Source organism: Grampus griseus, assembly GCF_964374135.1.
Source record: "Grampus griseus genome assembly, chromosome: 9".
Taxonomy (NCBI): Eukaryota; Metazoa; Chordata; class Mammalia; order Artiodactyla; family Delphinidae; genus Grampus; species Grampus griseus.
In genome coordinates, this window is record NC_139003.1 from 34,404,194 (window position 1) to 34,428,600 (window position 24,407).

Here is a 24,407-nt window from a genome sequence, read left to right on the forward strand (position 1 = left end):
AGTAAATATCAAATGGCAAATTAGAGATTAGGGGCACAATAAGAAAAGTCAAATGTATAAAACAAGAAGATTTCAATTGCATTCAGTTATTTCACCCAATCACCTAGAAGCAAAGATTCTCTCTCAAAAATTGCATTGCCTTCCCAACTCCTTGGAGAGCCAGTTTAGTTAACAGCCTACCTATGCTTCAGAGATGACCATGCAGCTTACATGTCAAACTCATTTTAAAGTGTCAATCATGTCCCTTTCAATCTAATTAGTTTGGAAAGTAGTGTCACTGACCTGGAACTATGCAGACCATTTATTATCATATCATTTGATCAACCTAACACTTTACCTCAGTTGAGTTTGAGACACCTGTAGCCAAAAATGTAATATCCTTTCTCCCACTCATTACTGGTAACTCTCAATACAATTTCCTATTTACAACTCAATTTCTCTCTCTATGAATAAGCATGGCCAACTTCACAGAAGCATCCCCAGAATTTCCCTTCTTTAAGATTTCATGATAATTAAAATAGAAAGGTAAGGGGAATAAGAAAAATAGTTTCTATTTTATCTATATGAATGTATATATATACACACACAAACACAATACCTGAACCAGAAAAAATACATATATATATTTAAAAAAAAAAAAGATTCGAGTTTTTGATATCCACGAACTGCTGAAAGGAGGGAAGAGGTAGAGCAGAGGAACATGCATATATGCTGGGAGAAATCTGGGACCTTAAACTTGAGGGAAAGCTATTCTTTTTTTTGACACAACACCACCGCCATTTTTATAAAAGGAATCTGTAGGTTATAAACCCAACATCACCAGATGGGTTTGTGTTATAATAAACAACAGCTTTTCCAGCTTCATAGTATTTAATTAACAAGGTAATCACTAATTCCTGAGAGGTCAGAGAACGTAGCCTAGTGCCTCTAGCGAAGGAGCTAAAGGCCAGACCACAGTGAGCTTGGAATGAGGCAGGGCTGGGGGAGGGGAGCTGTCCAGGGCAGCACTGGTAGCTGGAAGATACCGGTCCATCAAGCAACAGAGATTACCTAGCCCACTCCCTGGCAAAAGCATGAAAATGACCAAATCTTTGCTTTAGTTTTGCATATTTAAAAACTGATTTGCAAGACAAAAATACAAGCGGGTATCTCTGAACCACAGCATAACATATTGAATCAGGGATGAAAAAAATACATACATTCATATGCCACCAAAACGTTGTATTTGTATTTTTAAAGGTGGTATTAAAAAAAGAAGTATAGCAGTCATATTTAAAGTAATGACTGTTCACTCTAGAAGACAATCTAAAGGCAGGATGTCAGCGGCCAACGCTTCCGTTTCCGGCCTGTGCTTTCCTTTGGGGAAGCTGCATTTTACCAAAATTCCTGTTTGGAGGATAAGCAAGATTCTGCATTTACGTTTGCTTGATCAAATAATTATTCGTGAATATGATTTTACATCTGGTCAAATAAAATATGCATATATTTCACACTTACCTTCAGGTGAAGAGCCTGTCTTTTGAGAAAAGACAGCATTTACTTTACTCTTCTTACTGATGTCACTGCTTACAGACAAGCTGGATTGAATTTTTCTATGCACTTTTTGAGAAACGGGTGCTGAAAGTCTTCGATTCTCTGCAGATACATGTTTGGCCCCGTGGTGGATTCCATTTCCATTGCTCAGACTTGGGTGGCCGTTCTTTATCTTGCTTATTTCCTCCTCACTTTCCTGTGCTGCAGTTTGAAGCTGAGGCAAGCGCTGAGGTTGGGCTAAGTGAAAAAAACAGGCAAAGTTTATCCAGTTAAAAAAATGACTATTTGAAAATAATCAAAATAGACTCAGTAACAGACTTTCTTGGATTTTACCCATGATCCTAAAAGTGAAGAGGAAAAAAAATAAAATAAAAGGAAAACATGAATAAACATGAACATAGAGAAAGCATAATTACTAAAAGGGAAAATGGGAAGGGGGTCATCAAGGGTGACTTTCCACAAAGGACATAAAAAGAGGAGAAAAAAAGGTATTTTTTTTCTTTAAAAAATTTAACTTGCAAATCTGAAAAACGTTAATTCAAAACTCATTCAACAGCTAATGTGGATTGTTTTCTAAGTCCCAGGTCCTTTTTTAGGTGCCATAGACTAACAGTATTATAGCAATATCCCTGAAAATGATAAACTGCTCAATTACCTTTTGAGATAAGAGGCAAGGAACAATGAGGTCAGGTATCAAAGCTGGATAAGAGAGAACTAGATAGTTGTTTTTCTTTTTAATTCCACTTTAAATTCTGAAGAAGAAAACCTTTTCCATATTCTTTGATTTTAAAATAAACCATTTATGGAAAGATAGGAATAGAAAAGAACTTCCTTAATCTGGCAAAAACGCATCTAGCAAAATTAAAAGTCAACACTGGAGAAGTGCTCCTTTTTCGTCAGGACCAAGAAAACAATGCCCACCTTCACCCTCTTATGCAACATTACACTGGCAAAAACAATAAACACCGAAAAGAAAAAAAACAGGGGTGAGTCCTGGAAAGGAAGAAACAAAATTTCTGAGATGGGTACATAATTGAATATTCCAGGGGAAATCTAAGAGACTGTACATTCTGAAAAACTAAGAATTTAGCAAGACTTACACACGATGAACCATATTCAAACCAACCAAATTCTACAAGCCAACAGTAAGCAACTAGTAAATATGCAAGAAAAATTGAACTCTTCATAGCAACAAAAGAAGAAAAACAAGCCAACAAACAAAAAACCCTATAAGTATCTAGGAATTAAGCTAGAAAAAAGGCTGCAGAGATTTCGTGGCAAAAATTACAAAATATTACTGAAAGACATAAAAGAAAACCCTAATAAATGGAGAGAGTATAAATGTTAATTCTGATAATATGTTAATTCTCCCCAATTTATTTAATGTAATTCCCATAAAATTTCCAAAAGGCTTATTTGTGGAACTTGAGCTGATCCCAAAATTTATAAGTAAGAGTACAAGAATCACTAAGGAAATTTTAAGGAAGAAAAAGACAAATGTGGGACTTGACTTACCAGATATAAAGTCTTATTTTAAAACTACAGTAACTGAGACAGTATGGTGGTGGTCCAGGCATAGACATAAACCAATGGAACAGCAGAGAAAGTCCCCAAAATGTGTATGTGTGCCCATGCAAATGCACGTGTATCTCATACAAAGAAATTTCAGATGGATTAAATGTCTATATATGAAGAGCTTAAAAGAAAATTATAAAAGAACATTTTATTAGCACGACACTAAAAAGGGCGAACTACTTTGATTCTTTGGACAACAAATCACAAAACAAGCGGGTGACTAGTGATCATCTGTCTGCCCAGCATTTCTGAATACGCCCATAGCTTTTGATAACGTGCTCTATCTCTTCCCTACATTCCTCTTGAGCTAGAGGGCACATACGTGACTTACATTCTACCAAAGAGAAGTATGCAGAAGTGCAGAAGGTGCAGAAGTACCAATGCAAGATGGCAGCCACAGCTGGGTCGTGGAGCCTCTCGCACAGACAGCGAAGAAGGCATTTGTTGGTCTTGGCAGTGGGTGCGGTGGCTGGTGTCCACTTCCTAGCAGACCAGTGGGCCTAGGGTGTAGCATTAGTGGGGTTTTCATTAGGGAAGCCCCGTTGAATGGATGGGCATGATCCTTGGCTGTGTAACTCTTGGGAGAATCTATTGCTACTAATACATTTATTTTCTATAAATTAGCTAAAATGGATTCTGGTTTTTGCAGCTAAGAGCCCTGATCTCAACCCAAAGTGTTATCTGTTTACATTGGTTAGGTAATGAGGTTCTTAAAATCAACATTTACCTTGCTTGTGTAGCTCCTAAGCAGAGTGACCAATCATAGCATTTCATCAAAACAACAGCAACAACAAAAAACGTTCGGTGTCAAATTTTACTATTATATAATTTCCTGGAATTTTAAAATCTGAAGCTGCTGTTTTAGTCTTTTCTGTTTATGATTATGAATAGTTAGGAAATGTAAATTAAATCTGAATACTAAGAGGTCTTTGACTTAGAAAAAGTATTGCATGCAAAACTGTAACAGTTATACATGGCACTGATAAGTCTAAAATGGACTAATTATCTGTCATCTGGGGACTACCTAAGACTTGGTATATATTTTTGACAAACAAGACAGCTTGCATTTGAGTGACTCTTTAGCACAAATTGTTTACTTACATTCTTGTTCACATATCCTATGTCTCTTAAGGAAAAACATCTTAACATACCAGAATATTTTACTCATGAATGTGCATATTGTAAGAAAAAAAGTTTGGTGTTTTTCTGCTTAATGAAAGCATCCTTTCATACCAAGGCTATTAACAATGATACCCAATTTATAAAACTAATATATGAACTCCTCTTAGAGTTATTCAGTTTTTTAGTGATAAAGGAGAATAGTTTTCTAAACATTTTATTATTTGGGAATAACACAAAGTAACAGCTATAAAATTTATCAAAATGTTCTGTTTTTCTCCTAACTTCTGCTGAAAAGAAAAAAGAAGGTTACTTCTCTGTTTACTAGCTATATATGCCCCTCTCAAAACTGAAATCAACAATCAAGGCTTGTGCAGAAGATCTATTTCTTATGGGTGTGCAATCACTTAATCCAGAGATTAATTTGCTGCTCCTGTAGCTTCTTGTATCAACTAGAATGACATCCTAATGACTGCTATTGAACATAAAGCTAGTTATGCATATGTATTTAACGGGATGCCAAAGAAGACAGTTAAACCTAATTTGGTGTTCTTTTCAGAGCTCCTTCCAATAATCGCACCAAATAAATGGAATGTTTTGGGCCACTTCTTCTCTGCAAAGAATAATTCAAGCAATCTGAGAGCTGGGTTAAGTTGAAATGTTACTGACCGATGCTGGGGAGACTTATCAATCAAAAAGGCGCTGTCATATTCCATAATCCAAGATCAATTTAAAATTATTATGTAATAAACATTCTCCATAAGTAAAAATAAAGGTGGCAAAAGACATCAGATCTTGCCACCAAATTCTAAAACCGACAGGTCTGACCTTTTCCTACTATCAAAATTGACTTTTTGCAAATTACTGGGTATGGCCAGAGTGATATTCAAACATATCCTTAATGATTTATCTACATTTCAATCTTCAAAATGATATCTATTTCTGTTGGCAGATAAATGATAGTACATTCATTTTTGTTTCACTGCCACCTAATTATTTTTAGTGTAGTTTGTATTATGGGTCAAGTAACCAAGTATTATCTCTTCGTTCCAGTTTCTTAACATTATGATTTTGTCAGATACATGCAATATATAAGTCAAATCAAAACTGGATAAACCCTAGATATATGAATTATCTTAAGACATTTAACTTCATTGATCATTTTTCATAGATGTGAATTAAATCTTACAGTAAAAGTACAACTAAAACCAAATCAGGAATGTGATTTTATTCTTGAATAAAGAACAGAAACATCTGACTGATTAAACCATAACTACTTGGTTTTAAACAGATTTCTTTTCCTTATTGTGTAAAAGTTGTGTATGGCTTAAAAAAAAAAGCACACTAATATGGAAACGACACAATGCTTCTTAAAACACAAGTGATGCCTAGGGACCCTCACTCTCCCTTTAATGATCCACTGCTCTCATTCAGCTGTCTTTCTTTTTTCAAATCTTTACATATGTGACAGCTCTCAAAAGTAGACCATAGACCATCTGGCATTTTCAGAGGTGTAACTTGTGCAAATTCAGCTCTATTGGGAGTGCACTGCTATCTTCTGCCTGCGTTATAAAGGGACAATAGAATGTAGAACTTATGAGTTGTTTTGAATTATTCATTTTTTTGCCTGTATATTCAAGAAATTTTACAAACTCTGCATTTTGTACTACATAATCACATGCGTTAAAGGTACAAAGAAACTTTTTGACACCTCTTTTCTACAGAAGCCTGGCATTTTGTTTGATATGTGAACATTCAGCATCTGTTATATCATTCTAAACAGGATGGGTGCTTCTACAAAAGACCCCATTTTAAACTTACTCTATATGAGCAAAAAAATGTATTCTTGATATTCAGTAACAAATGCAATACACATCAAAATTTCAAATACCAGTTATATGAACATTCAGCATCTCCAAACCTGGATAGCATTGGTCACCCGCTTACCATATGTGTAAAGAATTTTTTTTTTTAATCATTGTTCACACAATGCACCATGATTGTAATTTTAATATCCATGATGAATAGTTACAAATGTCTTAAGAAATACTGTGCTTTCTAGGTTCAAATGTTTTCAATCAGGAAGGAAACCAATAGAATTAGATCTAGTGATTTTCAATAATAATAAATATGGGAGTAATGAGTCAATAGCATGAACTTCTTTTGATAAATTTTTTTTTTTAAAAAACTGGGTGATATTGGAGCTAGTAATAACTATACTTGAAACTGCAGCTGCTGGAGTAGCAATATAAAGCAACATTCTGCTATAGCGTATAATCTATTAGCATGTGCAAATCGTCTTCAGTCGCTGGTCTCTTTACACAAGTCAGATTTAATAAAATTACAAAAGAATTCTCATGCCGTTTAGTCAGTTTAAATGGTTGTTGCACACATACAAAAAAAATCTAAATTAAATGCTTAGGATTTAAAACCGAATTTACTCTTCCTAGGGTTAGTCACAAAGCTTTTATTCGGTACCAAGTACTATGCTACTCCACGGTCACTATGAGACAGACAGACAGACAGACAGACACACACACACACACACACGCAGACTTAATTTATACATATCTATAACAAAATAGTGTTTTATTATATATACATAAAATATGCATCTACACACAATAATAGCTTTAAAAGTTTCTTACTTCAATATGCACTAATATGACAAAACTATACTACTTTATTGTTATAATCTAAATTTAGGCTAAAATCAACTAAAACAAATGTGCTATTAGACAACCAGGTATCAGCTTGATGCAAGCCTTTCCCAGTGTGCAGACCCTGGGTGGACCCAGCATCCTAACACACACTCTGGAAGCTCCTGGCATTTTCTATTTCTGTGTCCTTAGTTCCCCTCCAAGGGCCTTCTGATTTTCCATCTTCATTTTACTTAATGTGTATACTAACATACTGAGATATATTTTGGAACTGTAATTTTTTTGGAACCTTGATCATTTGAGAATCCCAATTAAATTCTGATTACATGACTGAGGCCTCACAGGATGGAGGGGATTGTCTTATGATGCTATCACAATGGTTAGCATTTTTAACAGTAATTCCTTTTTAAGTATTGCAAAATAAATCACCAGATGTCAGGGCTTAGATGTACTTCTTCCCAAAACAACACAATACAACTTTTAGAAGTTTGGAGAATTGAGCACTTTCCTCCATTTCATAAAGAACATTTAGGAAGTACTTAAACATCTTTAAGTAGAGCCTGGAAGAGGGTGATTGCTAGCTGTTCACCAGATCCATCCTCCCCATTGTCCCGGGCGTGGGGATAACCCATTTCCCAGCCTCCCTTGCAGTTCAGTTCAGCCACGTGTCCATGTTCGCTCTGAAGGACTGGGAGAAGAAATTATTCTTGCCACTTCTAGGCCAGGGCCTTAAGACTTGGGTGTGTCCTCCCTATACTATTTTTCTTGCACTTGGGCAACGCAGCTTTGACCACAGCTGAGCGAAATATCTTAAGGGATATTGGAGAAACCGAACAGAAGGAATCTGCATGGCAGCAGGGAACAGAGCCTCTCAGCGACCTGGAATACTCATCTCATACTGTTACATAAGAAATAAACCTTGAGGCGAGCGCTGTGCTCCGGGCGCCACAATCCTGAGGACACGGCCTCTCCGACACCTCCGGCCCAGGGGAATCGGCAGCATCCGCAGCGGGAGCGGCCATAGCCACCTCACTCGGGTCCTTCCCATCGCCTATACTGAGAGCCTGTCCCGGCCACAGGGACACCTCTTTTGTCCTCCCTCCGAGGCTCACGGGACCGACAGACGGCCGTGGCAACCAAGGGCCGGACTGCGGGCAGCAGCAAGCTGGCTTGCTCTATGCCAACCTGCTTCTCCACCTGTCTCAACAAAACCTGTTCCTACACCTGTAATTTGAAAACGAGACCTTCAAGATGGCAGAGGAGTAAGATGTGGAGATCACTTTCCTCCCCACAAATACATCAGAAATACATCTACATGTGGAACAACTCCTACAGAACACCTACTGAACGCTGGCAGAAGACCTCAGACTTCCCAAAATATATAGATTCTTTTCCTTTTTCTCTTTTCGTAGTGTGTATGTATATGTATGCTTCTTTGTGTGATTTTGTCTAGCTTTGCTTTTACCATTTGTCTTGTCTTGGGTTCTGTCTATCCATTTGTCTGTCTGTTTGTTTCTTTGTTCTCTTTTTTGTATAGTTTTTAGCGCTTGTTATCATTGGTGGATTTGTTTTTTGGTTTGGTTGCTGTCTTCTTTCCTTGTTCCCTTTTAATATTTTTATTACTTTTTAATTTTTAATAATTTTTTAATTTTAATAACTTTATTTTATTTTTATTTCTTCCTTTTTTTCTCTCTTTTCTTCTGGGGTGTGTGGCTGGCAGGGTCTTGGTGCTCCGGCCAGGTGTCAGGCCTGTGCCTCTGAGGTGGGAGAGCCGAGTTCAGAACATTGGCCCACTAGAGACCTCCTGGCTCCAGGTAATATCAAATGGTGAAAGCTCTCCCAGAGATCTCCACCTCAATGCTAAGACCCAGCTACACTCAACGATGAGCAAGCTACAGTGCTGGACATCCTATGCCAAACAACTAGCAAGACAGGAACACAACGCCAACCATTAGCAGAGAGGCTGCTTAAAATCATAATAAGTCAACAGACACACCAAAACATACCTCCGGACGTGGTCCTGCCCACGAGAAAGACATGATCCAGCCTCATCCACCAGAACACAGGCACCAGACCCCTCCACCAGGAAGCCAACACAACCCACTGAACCAACCTTAGCCACTGCGGGCAGACACCAAAAACAACAGGAACTACGAACCTGCAGCCTGCGAAAAGGAGACCCCAAACAAAGTAAGTTAAGCAAAATGAGAAGACAGAGAAACACACAGCAGATGAAGGAGCAAGGTAAAAACCCACCAGACCTAAGAAATGAAGAGGAAATAGGCAGTCTACCTGAAAAAGAATTCAGAGTAATGACAGTAAAGATGATCCAAAATCTTGGAAAAAGAATGGAGAAAATACAAGAAATGTTTAACAAGGATCTAGAAGAACTAAAGAGCAAACAAACAATGATGAAAAACATAATAAGTGAAATTAAAAATTCTCTACAAGGAATCAATAGCAGAATAACTGAGGCAGAAAAATGGATAAGTGGCCCAGAAGATAAAAGAGTGGAAGTAACTACAGCAGAGCAGAATAAAGAAAAGAGAATGAAAAGAATTGAGGACAGTCTCAGAGACCTCTGGGACAACACTGAACACACCAACATTCCAATTATAGGGGAACCAGAAGAAGAAGAGAAAAAGAAAGGGACTGAGAAAATATTTGAAGAGATTATAGTTGAAAACTTCCCTAATATGGGAAAGGAAATAGTTAATCAAGTCCAGGAAGCACAGAGAGTCCCATACAGGATAAATCCAAGGAGAAACATGCCAAGAAACATATTAATCAAACTATCAAAAATTAAATACAAAGAAAACATATTAAAAGCAGCAAGGGAAACACAACAAATAACACACAAGGGAATCCCCATAAGGTTAACAGCTGATCTTTCAGCAGAAACTCTGCAAGCCAGAAGGGACTGGCAGGACATATTTAAAGTGATGAAAGGGAAAAACCTAAAACCAAGATTACTCTAGCCAACAAGGATCTCACTCAGATTCGATGGAGAAATTAAAACCTTTACAGACAAGCAAAAGCTAAGAGAATTCAGTACCACCAAACCAGCTTTACAACAAATGTTAAAGGAACTTCTCTAGGCAGGAAACACAGGAGAAGGAAAAGACCTACAATAACAAACCCAAAACAATTAAGAAAATGGTAATAGGAACATGCATATCGATAACTACCTTAAATGTAACTGGATTAAATGCTCCAACCAAAAGACACAGACTGGCTGAATGGATACAAAAACAAGACCCATATATATGCTGTCTACAAGAGACCCACTTCAGACCTAGGGACACATACAGACTGAAAGTGAGGGGATAGAAAAACATATTCCATGCAAATGGAAATCAAAAAAAAGCTGGAGTAGGAATTCTCATATCAGACCAAACAGACTTTAAAATAAAGACTATTACAAGAGATAAAGAAGGACACTACATAATGATCAACGGATCAATCCAAGAAGAAGATACAACAATTGTAAATATTTATGCACCCAACACAAACATAGGTGCACCTCAATACATAAGGCAAATGCTAACAGCCAAAAAAGGGGAAACTGACAGTAACAAAATCATAGTAGGGAACTTTAACACCCCACTTTCACCAATGGAGAGATCATCCAAAATGAAAATAAGTAAGGAAACACAAGCTTTAAATGATACATTAAACCACATGGACTTGATACTTATAGGACATTCCATCCAAAACCAACAGAATACACTTTCTTATCAAGTGCTCATGGAACATTCTCCAGGATAGATCATATCTTGGATCACAAATCAAGCCTTGGTAAATTTAAGAAAATTGAAATCATAGAAAATATCTTTTCCAACCACAATGCTATGAGACTAGATATCAATTACAGGAAAAAAATCTGTAAAACACTACAAACACATGGAGGCTAAACAATACACTACTAAATAACCAAGAGATCACTAAAGAAGTCAAAGAGGAAATCAAAAAATGCCTAGAAACAAATGACAATGAAAACACAATGACCCAAAAACTACGGGATGCAGCAAAAGCAGTTCAAAGAGGGAAGTTTATAGCAATACAAGCCTACCTCAAGAAACAAAAAACATCTCAAATAAACAACCTAACCTTACACCTAAAGCAATTAGAGAAGAAGAACAAAAAAATCCAAAGTTAGCAAAAGGAATGAAATCATAAAGATCAGATCAGAAACAAACAAAAAGGAAATGAAGGAAAAGATAGCAATGATCAATAAAAGTAAAAGCTGGTTCTTTGAGAAGGTAAACAAAATTGATAAACCATTAGCCACACTAATCAAGAAAAAAAGGGAAAAGACTCAAATCAACAGAATTAGAAACGAAAAAGGAGAAGTAACAACTGACACTGCAGAAATACAAAGGATCATGAGAGATGACTACAAGCAACTATATGCGAATACAGTGGACCACCTGGAAGAAATGAACAAATTCTTAGGAAAGCACAACCTTCCAAGACTGAACCAGGAAGAAATAGAAAATATGAACAGATCAATCACAAGCACTGAAATTGAAACTGTGATTAAAAATCTTCCAACAAACAAAAGCCTAGGATCAGACAGATTCACAGTCGAATTCTATCAAACATTTAGAGAAGAGCTAACACCTATCCTTCTCAGTCTCTTCCAAAATACAGTAGTGGGAGGACCACTCCCATTCCAAGAGGCCACCATCACCCTGATACCAAAACCAGACAAAGATGTCACAAAGAAAGAAAACTATAGGCCAATATCACTGATGAACATAGATGCAGAAATCCTCAACAAAATACTAGCAAACAGATTCCAACAGCACATTAAAAGAATCACACACCATGATCAAGTGGGGTTTATCCCAGGAATGCAAGGATTCTTCAATATACGCAAATCAATCAATGTGATACAGCATATTACAAACTGAAGGAGAAAAACCATATGATCATCTCAATAGATGCAGAAAAAGCTTTTGATGAAAGTCAACACCTATATATGAAAAAAACCCTCCAGAAAGTAGGCATGGAGGGAACTTACCTCAACATAATAAAGGCCATATATGACAAACCCACAGCCAACATCGTTCTCAATGGGGAAAAACTGAAACCATTTCTTCTAAGATCAGGAACAAGACAAGGTTGCCCACTCTCACCACTATTATTCAACACAGTTTTGGAAGTTTTAGCCACAGCAATCAGAGAAGAAAAAGAAATAAAAGGAATCCAAATCGGAAAAGAAGAAGTAAAGCTGTCACTGTTTGCAGATGACATGATACTATACATAGAGAATCCTAAAGATGCTACCAGAAAACTACTAGAGCTAATCAATGAATTTGGTAAAGTAGCAGGATACAAAATTAATGCACAGAAATCTCTTGCATTCCTATACACTAATGATGAAAAATCTGAAAGAGAAATTAAGGAAACACTCCCATTTACCATTGCAACAAAAAGAGTAAAATACCTAGGAATAAACCTACCTAAGGAGACAAAAGACCTGTATACAGATAACTATAAGACACTGATGAAAGAAATTAAAGAGGATACAAACAGATGGAGAGATATACCATGTTCTTGGATTGGAAGAATCAGCATTGTGAAAATGACTATACTACCCAAAGGAATCTACAGATTCAATGCAATCCCTATCAAACTACCACTGGCATTTTTCACAGAACTAGAACAAAAAATTGCACAATTTGTATGGAAAACACAAAAGACCCCAAAAAGCCAAAGCAATCTTGAGAAAGAAAAACAGAGCTGGAAGAAACAGGCTCTTGGACTTCACACTATACTACAAAGCTACAGTAATCAATACAGTATGGTACAGGCACAAAAACAGATATATGACCCAGCAATCCCACTACTGGGCATATACCCTGAGAAAACCATAATTCAAAAAGAGTCATGTACCAGAGTGTTCATTGCAGCTCTATTTACAATAGCCAGGACATGGAAGCAACCTAAGTGTTCATCATTGGATGAATGGATAAAGAAGATGTGGCACATACATACAATGGAATATTACTCAGCCATAAAAAGGAACGAAGTCAAGTTATTTGTAGTGAGGTGGATGGACCTAGAGTCTGTCATACAGAGTGAAGTAAGTCAGAAAGAGAAAAACACATACCGTATGCTAACACATATATATGGAATCTAAGAAAAAAAAATGTCATGAAGAACCTAGGGGTAAGACAGAAATAAAGACACAGACCTACTAGAGAATGGACTTGAGGACATGGGGAAGGGGAAGGGTAAGCTGTGACAAAGTGAGAGAGTGGCATGGACATATATACACTACCAAACATAAAATAGATAGCTAGTGGGAAGCAGCCACATAGCACAAGGAGAACAGCTTGGTGCTTTTTGACCACCTAGAGGGGTCGGATAGGGAGGGAGACGCAAGAGGGAAATGATATCGGAACATATGTATATGTATAACTGATTCACTTTGTTATAAAGCAGAAACTAACACACCATTGTAAAGCAATTATACTCCAATAAAGATGTTAAAAAAAAAGAAAAAAAAAAGAAATATAGATCAATGGAACAGAATAGAAAGCCCAGAGATAAACCCACACACATATGGTCACCTTATTTTTGATAAAGTAGGCAAGAATATACAGTGGAGAAAAGACAACCTCTTCAGTAAGTGGTGTTGGGAAAACTGGACAGCTACTTGTAAAAGAATGAAATTAGAACACTCCCTAACCATACACACAAAAAAACTCAAAACGGATTAAAGGCCTAAATGTAAGGCCAGACACTATAAAACTCTTAGAGGAAAACATAGGCAGAACACTCTATGACATAAATCACAGCAAGATCCTTTTGGGCCCACCTCCTAGAGAAATGGAAATCACAGCAAGATCCTTTTGACCCACCTCCTAGAGAAATGGAAATAAAAACAAAAGTAAACAAATGGGACCTAATGAAACTTAAAAGCTTTTGCACAGCAAAGGAAAACATAAACAAGACGAAAAGACGGCCCTCAGAATGGGAGAAAATATTTGCAAACGAAGCAACTGACAAAGAATTAATCTCCAAAATTTACAAGCAGCTCATGCAGGTCAATATAAAAAAAAACAAACAGCCTCATCCAAAAATGGGCAGAAGGCCTAAATAGACATTTCTCCAAAGAAGATATACAGACTGCCAACAAACACATGAAAGAATGCTCAACATCACTAATCACTAAACTACAGTGAGGTTATCACCTGACACCAGTCAAATGGCCATCATCAAAAAAATCCAAAAACAATAAATGCTGGAGAGGGGTGGAGAAAAGGGAACCCTCTTGCACTGTTGGTGGGAATGTAAATTGATACAGCCACTATGGAGAACAGTATGGAGGTTCCTTAAAAAACCAAAAATAGAACTACCATATGACCCCGAAATCCCACTACTGGGCATATACCCTGAGAAAACCATAATTCAAAAAGAGTCATGTACCACAATGTTCATTGCAGCTCTATTTACAATAGCCAGGACATATAAGCAACCTAAGTGTCCATCGACTACTAGAGAATGGACTTGAGGACACGGGGGAGGGGAAGGGTAAGCTGGGACAAAGTGAAAGAGTGGCATGGGCATATGTACACTACCAAATGTAAAATAGATAGCTACTGGGAAGCAGGTGCATAGCACAGGGAGATCAGCTGGTGCTTTGTGACCACCTAGAGGGGTGGGATAGGGAGGGCGGGAGGGAGATGCAAGAGGGAGGGCATATGAAGATATATGTATATGTATAGCTGATTCCCTTTGTTATAAAGCAGAAACTGACACACCACTGTAAAGCAATTATACTCCAATAAAGATGTTAAAAAAATAAACTTTGAGTTAGCCATGGAATTAATGCTGGGACTCATTTTAAAACATTCATAGCTTCTATCAAAGCCTATGAACAACTATGTATAGTATATCAACATATAATATATGTAAATTGTCCCTAGCCCAAATGAGCCAAAAGACACCAGTCTTCCCTAGCAAGAAAGAAACAAAACAATATATTAGTAGCAGTGGAAAGACCACTGCCAAATCCACAGCCTCTGGTGGACCTTAGAAAGCAGCAGCTCAGCTTTATAACACAGGATCCGAATCTCACTGAGGGATAGTCATGCATCACGCAGTTCTGTAGGAAAAGTACCCCAGCCTTCAGCTGCCATTCGAGGACAGTGATACCACTCTGTCAAATTTCTTCCTTTACGGTGGCTGGAAGGAGAGCCAGCAGGGTGACCATCCACCACAGTTTACTCAGGACTGAGGGAGGTGCTGAGAGGTAGAACAGTGGTTTTAAAACCAGGACAGTCCCAGGCAAGCTAGGACCAGTCGGTCTCCTTTATATCAGGAGCAATCGGTACACAAGTGTCTTCTTCAACAAGATACTGCCAACAACAGATGGTGGGACGCGCGCAGGCTTTGACAAACAAGACCCACTAGGGTTTGAATTCTGGAGTCAGTATTTCCTGGTTCTGTGAGCTTGAGAAAGGTATTACATCTCCCTGGGCAGTAGGACCTTCACTGGCAAAATGATAGATCTTCATGGGCCTGGGGAGGTTTATCTTCCCAGTTCCACCCCATTGATTTCTCCCTCTTCACTTTCCCCTACTTAATCCCCTCCCCCGCCATTTCTTTCTGATTTATTACTTGCCTTTTATTTTTTATTCTGTTACCAGGTGCTCTATTTCCCCCCTATAAATCAACCCCAAACCTTCTTGTAAATAAACAGGCTTCAAATAAATATACAAACAGAAGAATAAATTCAACAATAAAGATCATTAAAGAAAGCGAGCTACACTTTCTTTTAATATTTGCATGTATTACTGAAAAGTCCCCAGACAGTACATCGATGAATAACACAAATTTTATTATATCCCATCCAAGTGGAGCTTTTCTCTCATGCTTGTTTTTATCCTCGAATGGATGACAAATTTGGCCTTACTTTACACCAGCTATTGAATATCAGTTTCTAGTTAACTTATCTGGATAATAGAAGCTCACCACCCATATATTCGAAAATAGAATATTTTCAGTTTACGTTAGCAGCTTTCATTATGGATTGCTGTCTACAAGCTTCATTTATATATTAAAAGAGCATATCATCCTCCCATCTAATCCCATAGTGAAGATGAGACCTCTGGTTGCTGTGGTCTCCTTCGTTCACTGACTCAATAGGTATTTCCCTCATTTGATTCAACTGATAAAGTGACCTCTGCACAATTATTTATCATTGTATAATAAATATCTAAATAAATGTATATGTGCTTATATTTTGCAGAAAATCAATAGCTTAAATGGTGTTTTTTGTATGACTGAAAATACATTAATAAAAAAATAGCACAAAGACACAATCTTCCAAAAACCTATTTTACATACTGCAATATTTTTTAATATGGTAACTTTAAAAGGGATGTAATGCCTTCATGTTCTTTTGAAGAATGACTCCTGAGTTTTCTAATAGGTAATAATGGGCATATATATAGGTAATAATGGGCATATTCATATTCAGGACAAATATATATATATATATCACATATACTATTTTTAGGTATAAAAAGGCATTTCCTTTGTTGTCATTGTTGTTTTTAAGATCGATAGTGGGCAAGCAGAAGTTTGAAAAGTCCTACTGTTCCTGTGTTATGTTTCAACAAATAGAAGTTTTCCTCCGAATTCTCAAAACAATAGCAAGTCAGGAAGTATTAAGTAGCTACACCTCACTTCAATTTTCAGACCATTAGTTAAACATTTCTTTGACCTTGCTAGTGTTTCACCATGAGGTTTATAGAAAAAGATTTTTTAAACTATTATTATTTGTTTTTAGAAGTAATCACTTTAAAAGCACCTGATCTATCACAATGGGATAGAACATATTCAAGTATTACCTTTTTAAATAACGCATCAGAAATGCTTAACCAAGTCACCATTTACAAACATTAAGCGACGTATACTATAGTAAAATGAGGGTAGTTGGCAACTAAAAAAGCAAATACTGAAAATCCCAAACACTTGAAACTTCAGAATTCACCCAGACTCTTTACACACTGATTACAGCTTTCAAGGACCACAAAGCATGTAAGAAGACATCCCGTTAAGAAGCATGCAGCACTCTTAGGTTTTAACTTAATATACACATTGACACGCTTGGATAGGTGCAGACTGCTCTCTGACGTAGGTCCTCGACCCAGCCTGCCTCTGGGTGCCTTCAGCCCTTCTCTATATGATAAGGCTCTCTGGTAAGGCAAGGTACAAGTCAAAAACCTTGAAACGAAGGTCTGTGATATAATATAAAAACCTGCATCAGGAGTAGGTTATTAAAATGGGAAACTAAGTAAAGCCAAAACTAAGTTTGGGGAAAATGAGGATCACTCCATCCTAGCTGGAAAATAAGCTGTCAGTATGAAACAGTAGCAAAGTAGCTAGTTAAAATAAGCAGTCATCAGTCCTTGGGACACAGATTGCATGCACAGGAAGGCTGGAGCTTTACGGGACTTTGCAGAAATCTGCCCGTATATTGGTATACTGGATTTCTCATGGCTTTCAGTAGCTGCTACAATAAAACAACAAACTCGATTCTAACTGGCCAACATAAAAGCTGACTAGAAAATGCGGACAGTTTTATTAAAGAAAGCTTTTTTTTACCTGCAAGCAACACGGGCAAAGACAGCATCACACAAATAATTTGCTACTCTGTAAACCGAAAAAGGTACTGCCCTCTGTAGAGATAAATTTCAAAAAGGCTTCCTTGCCTGAGCGCAAACCTTAGTGAGTAGAGCAAGGGCTAGATTTTGGCCCCCACTTGCCTTTGTGCAACTCACAGATATAAACCCGTAAGAAATAGCCCTGGTAGCCAGTAATGTCGGACCACTAAAGTTCATATATGTTACCTGAATTTCAGCAGCCAAATTATTTGTTACAGTCTGAATGCAGTGTGCTGACTGGGTAAACGTGAAGTGCTGGAAAATGGAATAAGGGGATATTAAGGAGGCGCAAGAGCCGCGGAAGCCTGAAACTCCAGGCTCTTTCAAGTGCCTTTCCTACTAAGTAGTTCATGCAACTCATTCACAAGGGATACAGCCTGGGGAAGGAGCCTGGGGAAGCATACAGCCTGGGTCAAGCTTCACCACCCACGTAAGTAGAGCTAGTGACAGGAAGCCATTAGATCAAGACTAAAGGAGACAGAGGGATCCCTGAACTCTGAAACTAAAGTGGCAAGGCAAGGGACCAGAGTCAGAGATCATTATTTGACACACAACTTTTGTGCCAGAAAATGAAGTATGCCACCCCTACCTCCAAAAAAAGGATATTGATAAGCACCTAACAAATATGTTAAAGAATTTATATTGCTAGAAAAAAAAAAAATCCCTAGCCTAGCAAATAAAGACCTGTAACTTGTTCTACCCTAAGGCAATCCCTGAATCTAAGTCCTTGTTGCCAACAAGAAAAAAACTGCTAAGGCCCCTGCTAGGGAATTCTCCCCAAAGCCCTTCTCAGAGATGGCCATGAAGGTGACCCAACAAGGGAAAACTTCTTAGCAGATAATCCTCGGGTAATCCTCGGGAATCCATCCACTGGCCACAAAACCCAAGGTTAGGGAAGAAACTGAATAGAGATGCTTAGATGACAGTCCCCGACCACAGCATCTTCTGGACTATCCTGAATCAGGGAAATACGGATATTCCTTAGACCAGGGCTGTAACTGAGTTTACATGGCAGCTATCCTATACTTCCTTCACCCTTATACAATCAGATACGTTTTAAGCCATAATTTCCAAGATCATGAGTCACTACGTCCAAATTTGATTGAGACCAGATTTCTGGGTCATTCCAGAGGAATAAAGGTCACCCAGAGATCTGTGGAACAGCCATATGACAATAGCTCTAGATATATCATCGGGATGTAACTTTGATTTGTCTCTCATTAGGCAGAGGCAGAGTACATAATGTTTGTTCAAAAGATAACTGGATTTCATTAGGTAGGAGTATTTTGAAATGATATGTAGGGAAAAAAACTATATCTGTGTAGACACACACAGAAATGTGTGCCAGTCAAACGGGGACTGGACCATAGGAGACACCTATTCTTGGTCCACCCAATGCCCCCTTTCTTCTGGTGGCTGTACAGATATTAATGAGAGTGGGACCTCCATTTGCTGACAAGAACCCTAATATTTTCTGTTACATAGGTTCTGTACACAGAGCTTGACAACTCTAGGCATTTGCTGACTTGCCCTTGATTATACAGCAAGTGCCTTAAGGGCAAGATTCTGTCTTCTCAGAGTTCCATCAACCTTATCAGGCACATACCTGCTGACAAAACGCCTTGTACGATGTTCAGCACCCAGTGGACACCCAGTGAAAATTAACTGATGATGATAAATTATACTAGCTTTTAAGCTGTCACTTGATCCCAGTATATAACCACCTTCCTGAATAAATCAAGCAACAGTTTGGTATTCAATATCATTATAAACTTCATCCTTCCCCTTCACGAGTCTAGGGAATTGCTGTAAAAGCATAATATAAGGATGGTGAAGCTACAGCAAGGATTCAAGAAACTCTGTTATAACAAGGGAATTAAAGATTCAGTTAGAGATATCAAACTATGTGTAGGGAAATGCATCAAAAATACTAGTTAAGTGACCTTTTTGAAAACAGCCTAGGAAAAGTCAGTACCAAATTATAGAGCGAAAAGTTTTTCCCCCTCCCTATAATAAAAGTAAATCCAACTTAATGTACAAGTAAAACTGGTATCTCCTTCAGATTACAGGAGTGGCAATGCAAATGAAGTTCCAGTTAGGAGATATGAAATTAGGGAGAGGAAACTATGAATTGCTAACTGAACGTTTAAAAAGTCCATTTATTTCCAATAGCTTATACAAGTGAATCAGAAAAAAAAATAAATTCTGTTACTATGAATTCCTCAGAGCTTTAATAGAGCACATAACCGTTAAAGTTCATTGGTATTTGTTATTAGTATGGCTTTTCACTCTTCAACAAATTCTTTTAAGATATGGCCCAAGACAAGGAAACCTTTGTACTTAACTTTTTTTTTTTTTTTTTTTTTTTTTGTGGTACGCGGGCCTCTCACTGTTGTGGCCTCTCCCGTTGCGGAGCACAGGCTCCGGACGCGCAGGCTCAGCGGCCATGGCTCACGGGCCCAGCCGCTCCGTGGCATGTGGGATCTTCCCGGAACCGGGGCACGAACCCGTGTTCCCTGCGTCGGCAGGCAGACTCTCAACCACTGCACCACCAGGGAAGCCCTGTACTTAACTTTTAATAGCAGTTCTCATTATAGATGATGCTGTCTCTGACATAATTTGAAAATAGGTCTCCAAGCAAAGTTTTCAGAATTGACAGGAAGACTGGGATGGTCCTAACTGTCATGTCCAACCCTAATAGGAGATCCTGTGAGTTTCCTCCATAAGGAAGTAATAAATAAGCTGCTTATCCCAGAAACTAACTAACAACAATATTCAGAATAATGGTGCAATACAGTTTTCTAAACCTGTAGAGGTAGATTCACATATATGAATTTAAAATTCTTTCTTATATGTGAACAATATATTATAAACTTAAGCATATTGGAAAGGTTTCAATATGCAAGTGAATAAGTGAAAATAACACTATTTTCTCATTATCTTGTCTCCTCCTGAGATAAAAGCTCTCCCCGCACCTCCTTACAGGGCTGCTTTAAATTTTTGGAGACTGATTGGAGGAATGTGAATTTTAGATTCTTGTCCTCACCAATGTATCAAGACAATTTTAGCCTCTGTGAGAATAAAATGTTTCCCAAACATAAGCACCAGGAAATGACTAAACACAGAGGAAGAAACTCATTAACCACATTTAAAGATGAATATGATTGAGACCATTTATACAAACATTTCTTCCTCTGATTTTGCCATTACAACATACAAAATCCATCAAGGTACCTTTGGCTGCATACTATTGATAAATTAAATAGGTTATTATAAAATATTTGTTGAGTACATACTCTAGTCCCAGGCTTTGTTCTAGGCATAAGGGATTTACAATGAACAAAATGTACAAAGACCTTGCCCTCACAGAGCTTTTGGATACCCATTATCTTGCATAAAAAGAAATCCAAACACGGTAGCTCTAGTATTATTAATTTCACAGGTTCTTTCGATATATTTTCACCACCATCCTTGGCATGTCAACTTTCCCATTTGACTGTTCCCTTCATAGTTACAAGACTCCCTGACACCGGTCCAGGCACCATATCCAGAGATGATGACAGTCCTTGAAAAAAAGAGGGAGCTCCTTCCAGCTGTCCCTTTTAAGAATATAAAAATACCATTCCCAGAAACCCTCCAGGAGACATCCCTCAAGGTTCATTTGTTAGCACTGCATAACATGCTGACCCCAAATCTCCTTCCTCTCTACCCCTAGAGCAAAATTTGTTTAAAGGTCTGCCCTCTCGACCAGACTGCAGGCTCCTCTGTAGCAAGAAACATGTCATTCATGCACTTGTATAGTCACTCAATGAGCATTTATTAAGTGCTGAAGTGCCCATCACTTCAGAATATCTGCTCCAGCACTTTGAACAGTGGTCACTTAGAAAAAATGAAGGAATGACACAAGAAAAAAATAATGCTCATTTTACAGCTCCCAATTTCAGCCATTTAAATAAAATCTTAATAAGTACATACTGTATACCTAGAAAAGTAAACAAGGGAAACATAAGCACAATTGCCTTCTCCCATACCTCCCTGATATAATGACTTCTTCTACTTAGTGATTTTTAGAACCTGTAGCAACTACCTTCATCCTCCAAAGCTCCACAACTATTCCACACATTTAAACGGCCAATTATTATTTGTAATTCAAAAGGATTGGAAAAATGAGAATGTCAAGTTTATTCATCACCACTGACCTCATATTATTTACTCAAAAGAACAATGCTCTGTTTTCCAATAGTAGACAAAAACACACAAATAATAACTGGAGCCAGTAGAAAAAAACTAAGATTGTTATCTTAGCACTTGAAGATAAAAGAGTGGGTGGAAGTGCTCATTATCTATGAAATTATGTCTTCTTTATGTGTTATGCCTGCTTTTGCCAAGTATTTATTGAACATCTACTATGTATCAGACAGAGTACTGAGACTAAATAGAGGTGAAAAAAGGACTTTAAACATTAAAAAAAATAAATAGAATATGCAATTTAAAATGATGGTAAGTACTATAAAGGAAAAGTACTGCTACCAGAGAGAATAACAAGGGAAACTATTTTGGTCTGGATAGCTAGGAATGGCATTTCTACAGAGATCTGAAGGGGAAGGGGCCTTGCAAAGAGGAGTAACAGGGTTTCAGGCCAGGTTAACAACTCATGACAAGCCCTGAAGCAGAAGAGGGCTCAGCACATTTGCTAAACTGATGGGGAGCCAGTTTGGCTGGAGAATATTCCACAGTCCTTTGGACCACATATTTATTGCCTAATTCAACTTATAAACAAATATAGTAGAAAAATGATAGACTGTGCTTCCATAAACAATTCCTGACAATATTTTTCAGATATTATGCTTCTTTACTATATAAGCCGTTATTATAATAAATTATTCACTTATAAGACCACTCTCGGTATAACTGACCAGAAATTGGCTTAAATACTTACTGTGAATAAAGACAGTCTCAATAAAAGGGTTCTTAGGAAGTTACATAAAGGGGCCATCAACTGTATATAAATGTAAAATACAATCACAATTTGGAATATTAGGAAACATTTATAGAAATCTTATCCTTTAATTACCTTCCAAGAAAGAAACACATACATCCATTTCCCTGAAATGCACAAATCTGTTTATATTGAAATTGGGTGAAAATTGTTCTGAGGCTAAAGAGAATTGCATGAATTATTTGATGTTCTTTAATAGTAAAATGAATGGTTGTGAGGGAATCTTGCTACTATTCTTATGAATCTGCACAGATTTTAGAAATAACACTATCACTCTGATTTGTCCTAATCTTCATATTTTATTCCAATTTCCTAAATCAGATTCCATTACTCAGTTAAAACACAATTCTCTAGCAGTAAGTCTCAACCTTTTTCCAACTCCACAGGGTTTATTTGAGCAACACACATGCTTTAGTAACATCTTGGTGAGGTTCCAAAAAACATACTCTCCCTCCAGGGATTCTCCTTGTCTCTTGCCTCGTGCACTCCACTGGAGAAAGAATCAGAATTCTAATACCAGAACCACAGGTGGGTAGAATGCTGACCAAAGCAATTTTTATCATGAAGATAAACTCTTAAGGGAGAACAAAATGGGCAACTGGACAGTGAATTGAATAAATGTATCTACCTGGGGACTTTAAAATTCCTATTAATTTCTAGTAATTATTTTCTATTAATATGGCCTTTCAAATCCCACACTGTGGTTTACAAATTGCAAGGGGTAACTAGATATTCTCATTGATAATCAAAGACCATTTTCAAAAATTATAGCCTTGCTCCTGCCACTAACTACCTGATTATCGTTGGACAAACTGTTTATTTCTTTCTGCTTACTGAAAAAATAGAGGTTGAATGCACTGATCTCTAAGGCACCTTCCTTAATTTTAATATTACAAGAGTATAGCTCCATGATTCACTGTCAACATGTAGAAAAACAATGTATATATGACATGATATCTAGAAAACAATCCAAAAAGAATCAGTTTAAGTACCCACCTCATTAGGACCTTGTCATTTAAAATCTAAGCCACCTGGATAATATCTATTAACACAGTTGTTAAAATTTTCTTCTTTCTCTAGAGAAAGAAGTATGAGGCGGGGAGAAGGTGTGACACCTCAAATAGAGGGACCTTCATTGGGAGCCAGACTAACCTGAAGGAGTCGTAGTAGCGATTGAGCACTTTTCTGTCCACCTACAGCCAACAATGACTAATTGAACTAGCTTCATTAGCCCCTCTGCTCTCAGCCAGTTGTTGGGAGCTCAGGAATGCTACTAGGGACTATGGTAGCCGACAGGAGGTAAGATGAAATCTCTTCCATTTGTTTTTTTCCAAAACTGGAAAACTAATGAGCAAGAAAAATATAAAAGTAAGTACTTTTCTCTGGTTTGTGATATTTGGTTCATGACCATCAATGATTAAGGGGAAAGGAGGTTGGGACTGCGTCTGTGTCTTGTCATGCAGGGAGTTAACTGTCACCAAGCACCCTGTGGTCAGTATGTCACTTGCTCCCATGCTCTGCCATTCCAGGTGTCCGAGGTCTGGAGCCTCCCTGGTTTAAATTCTCTAGAGCATCACTCTTTTGTGTCTTGTGAGGGTTGGAGTGGGAGTAGCACAGCTGCTCAGATTCAGTGGGTGGAAGGGACCTGATGGTCTAAGCCTTGTGTATGCAAACTTTCCACCTTCCCTCTTCTTCTCAGTCCAAATTTCACCCCAGATTCCAAGATCCCAGGTGTCTCCAAATCTTGAACTTTTAGGGGGTATTAAGTACCGCATTGCATTATACTGACACTTCAGTTCTGGCTTTCAGTGCTACAAACTCAGTTATTATTTTTCC

At 37.7% G+C, this 24,407-nt stretch overlaps 1 protein-coding gene across 1 annotated transcript in view; it reads right to left on the reverse strand.

Annotated features, from left to right (window-relative positions):
- MDFIC (MyoD family inhibitor domain containing) overlaps positions 1-24,407 on the reverse strand; it is a 99,561-nt gene that overhangs the window by 36,032 nt on the left and 39,122 nt on the right. The window contains exon 3 of the mRNA XM_082662482.1: positions 1,498-1,770. Coding sequence (XP_082518608.1) covers positions 1,498-1,770 — 273 coding nt within the window. The remainder of the gene's footprint in view (positions 1-1,497; positions 1,771-24,407) is intronic.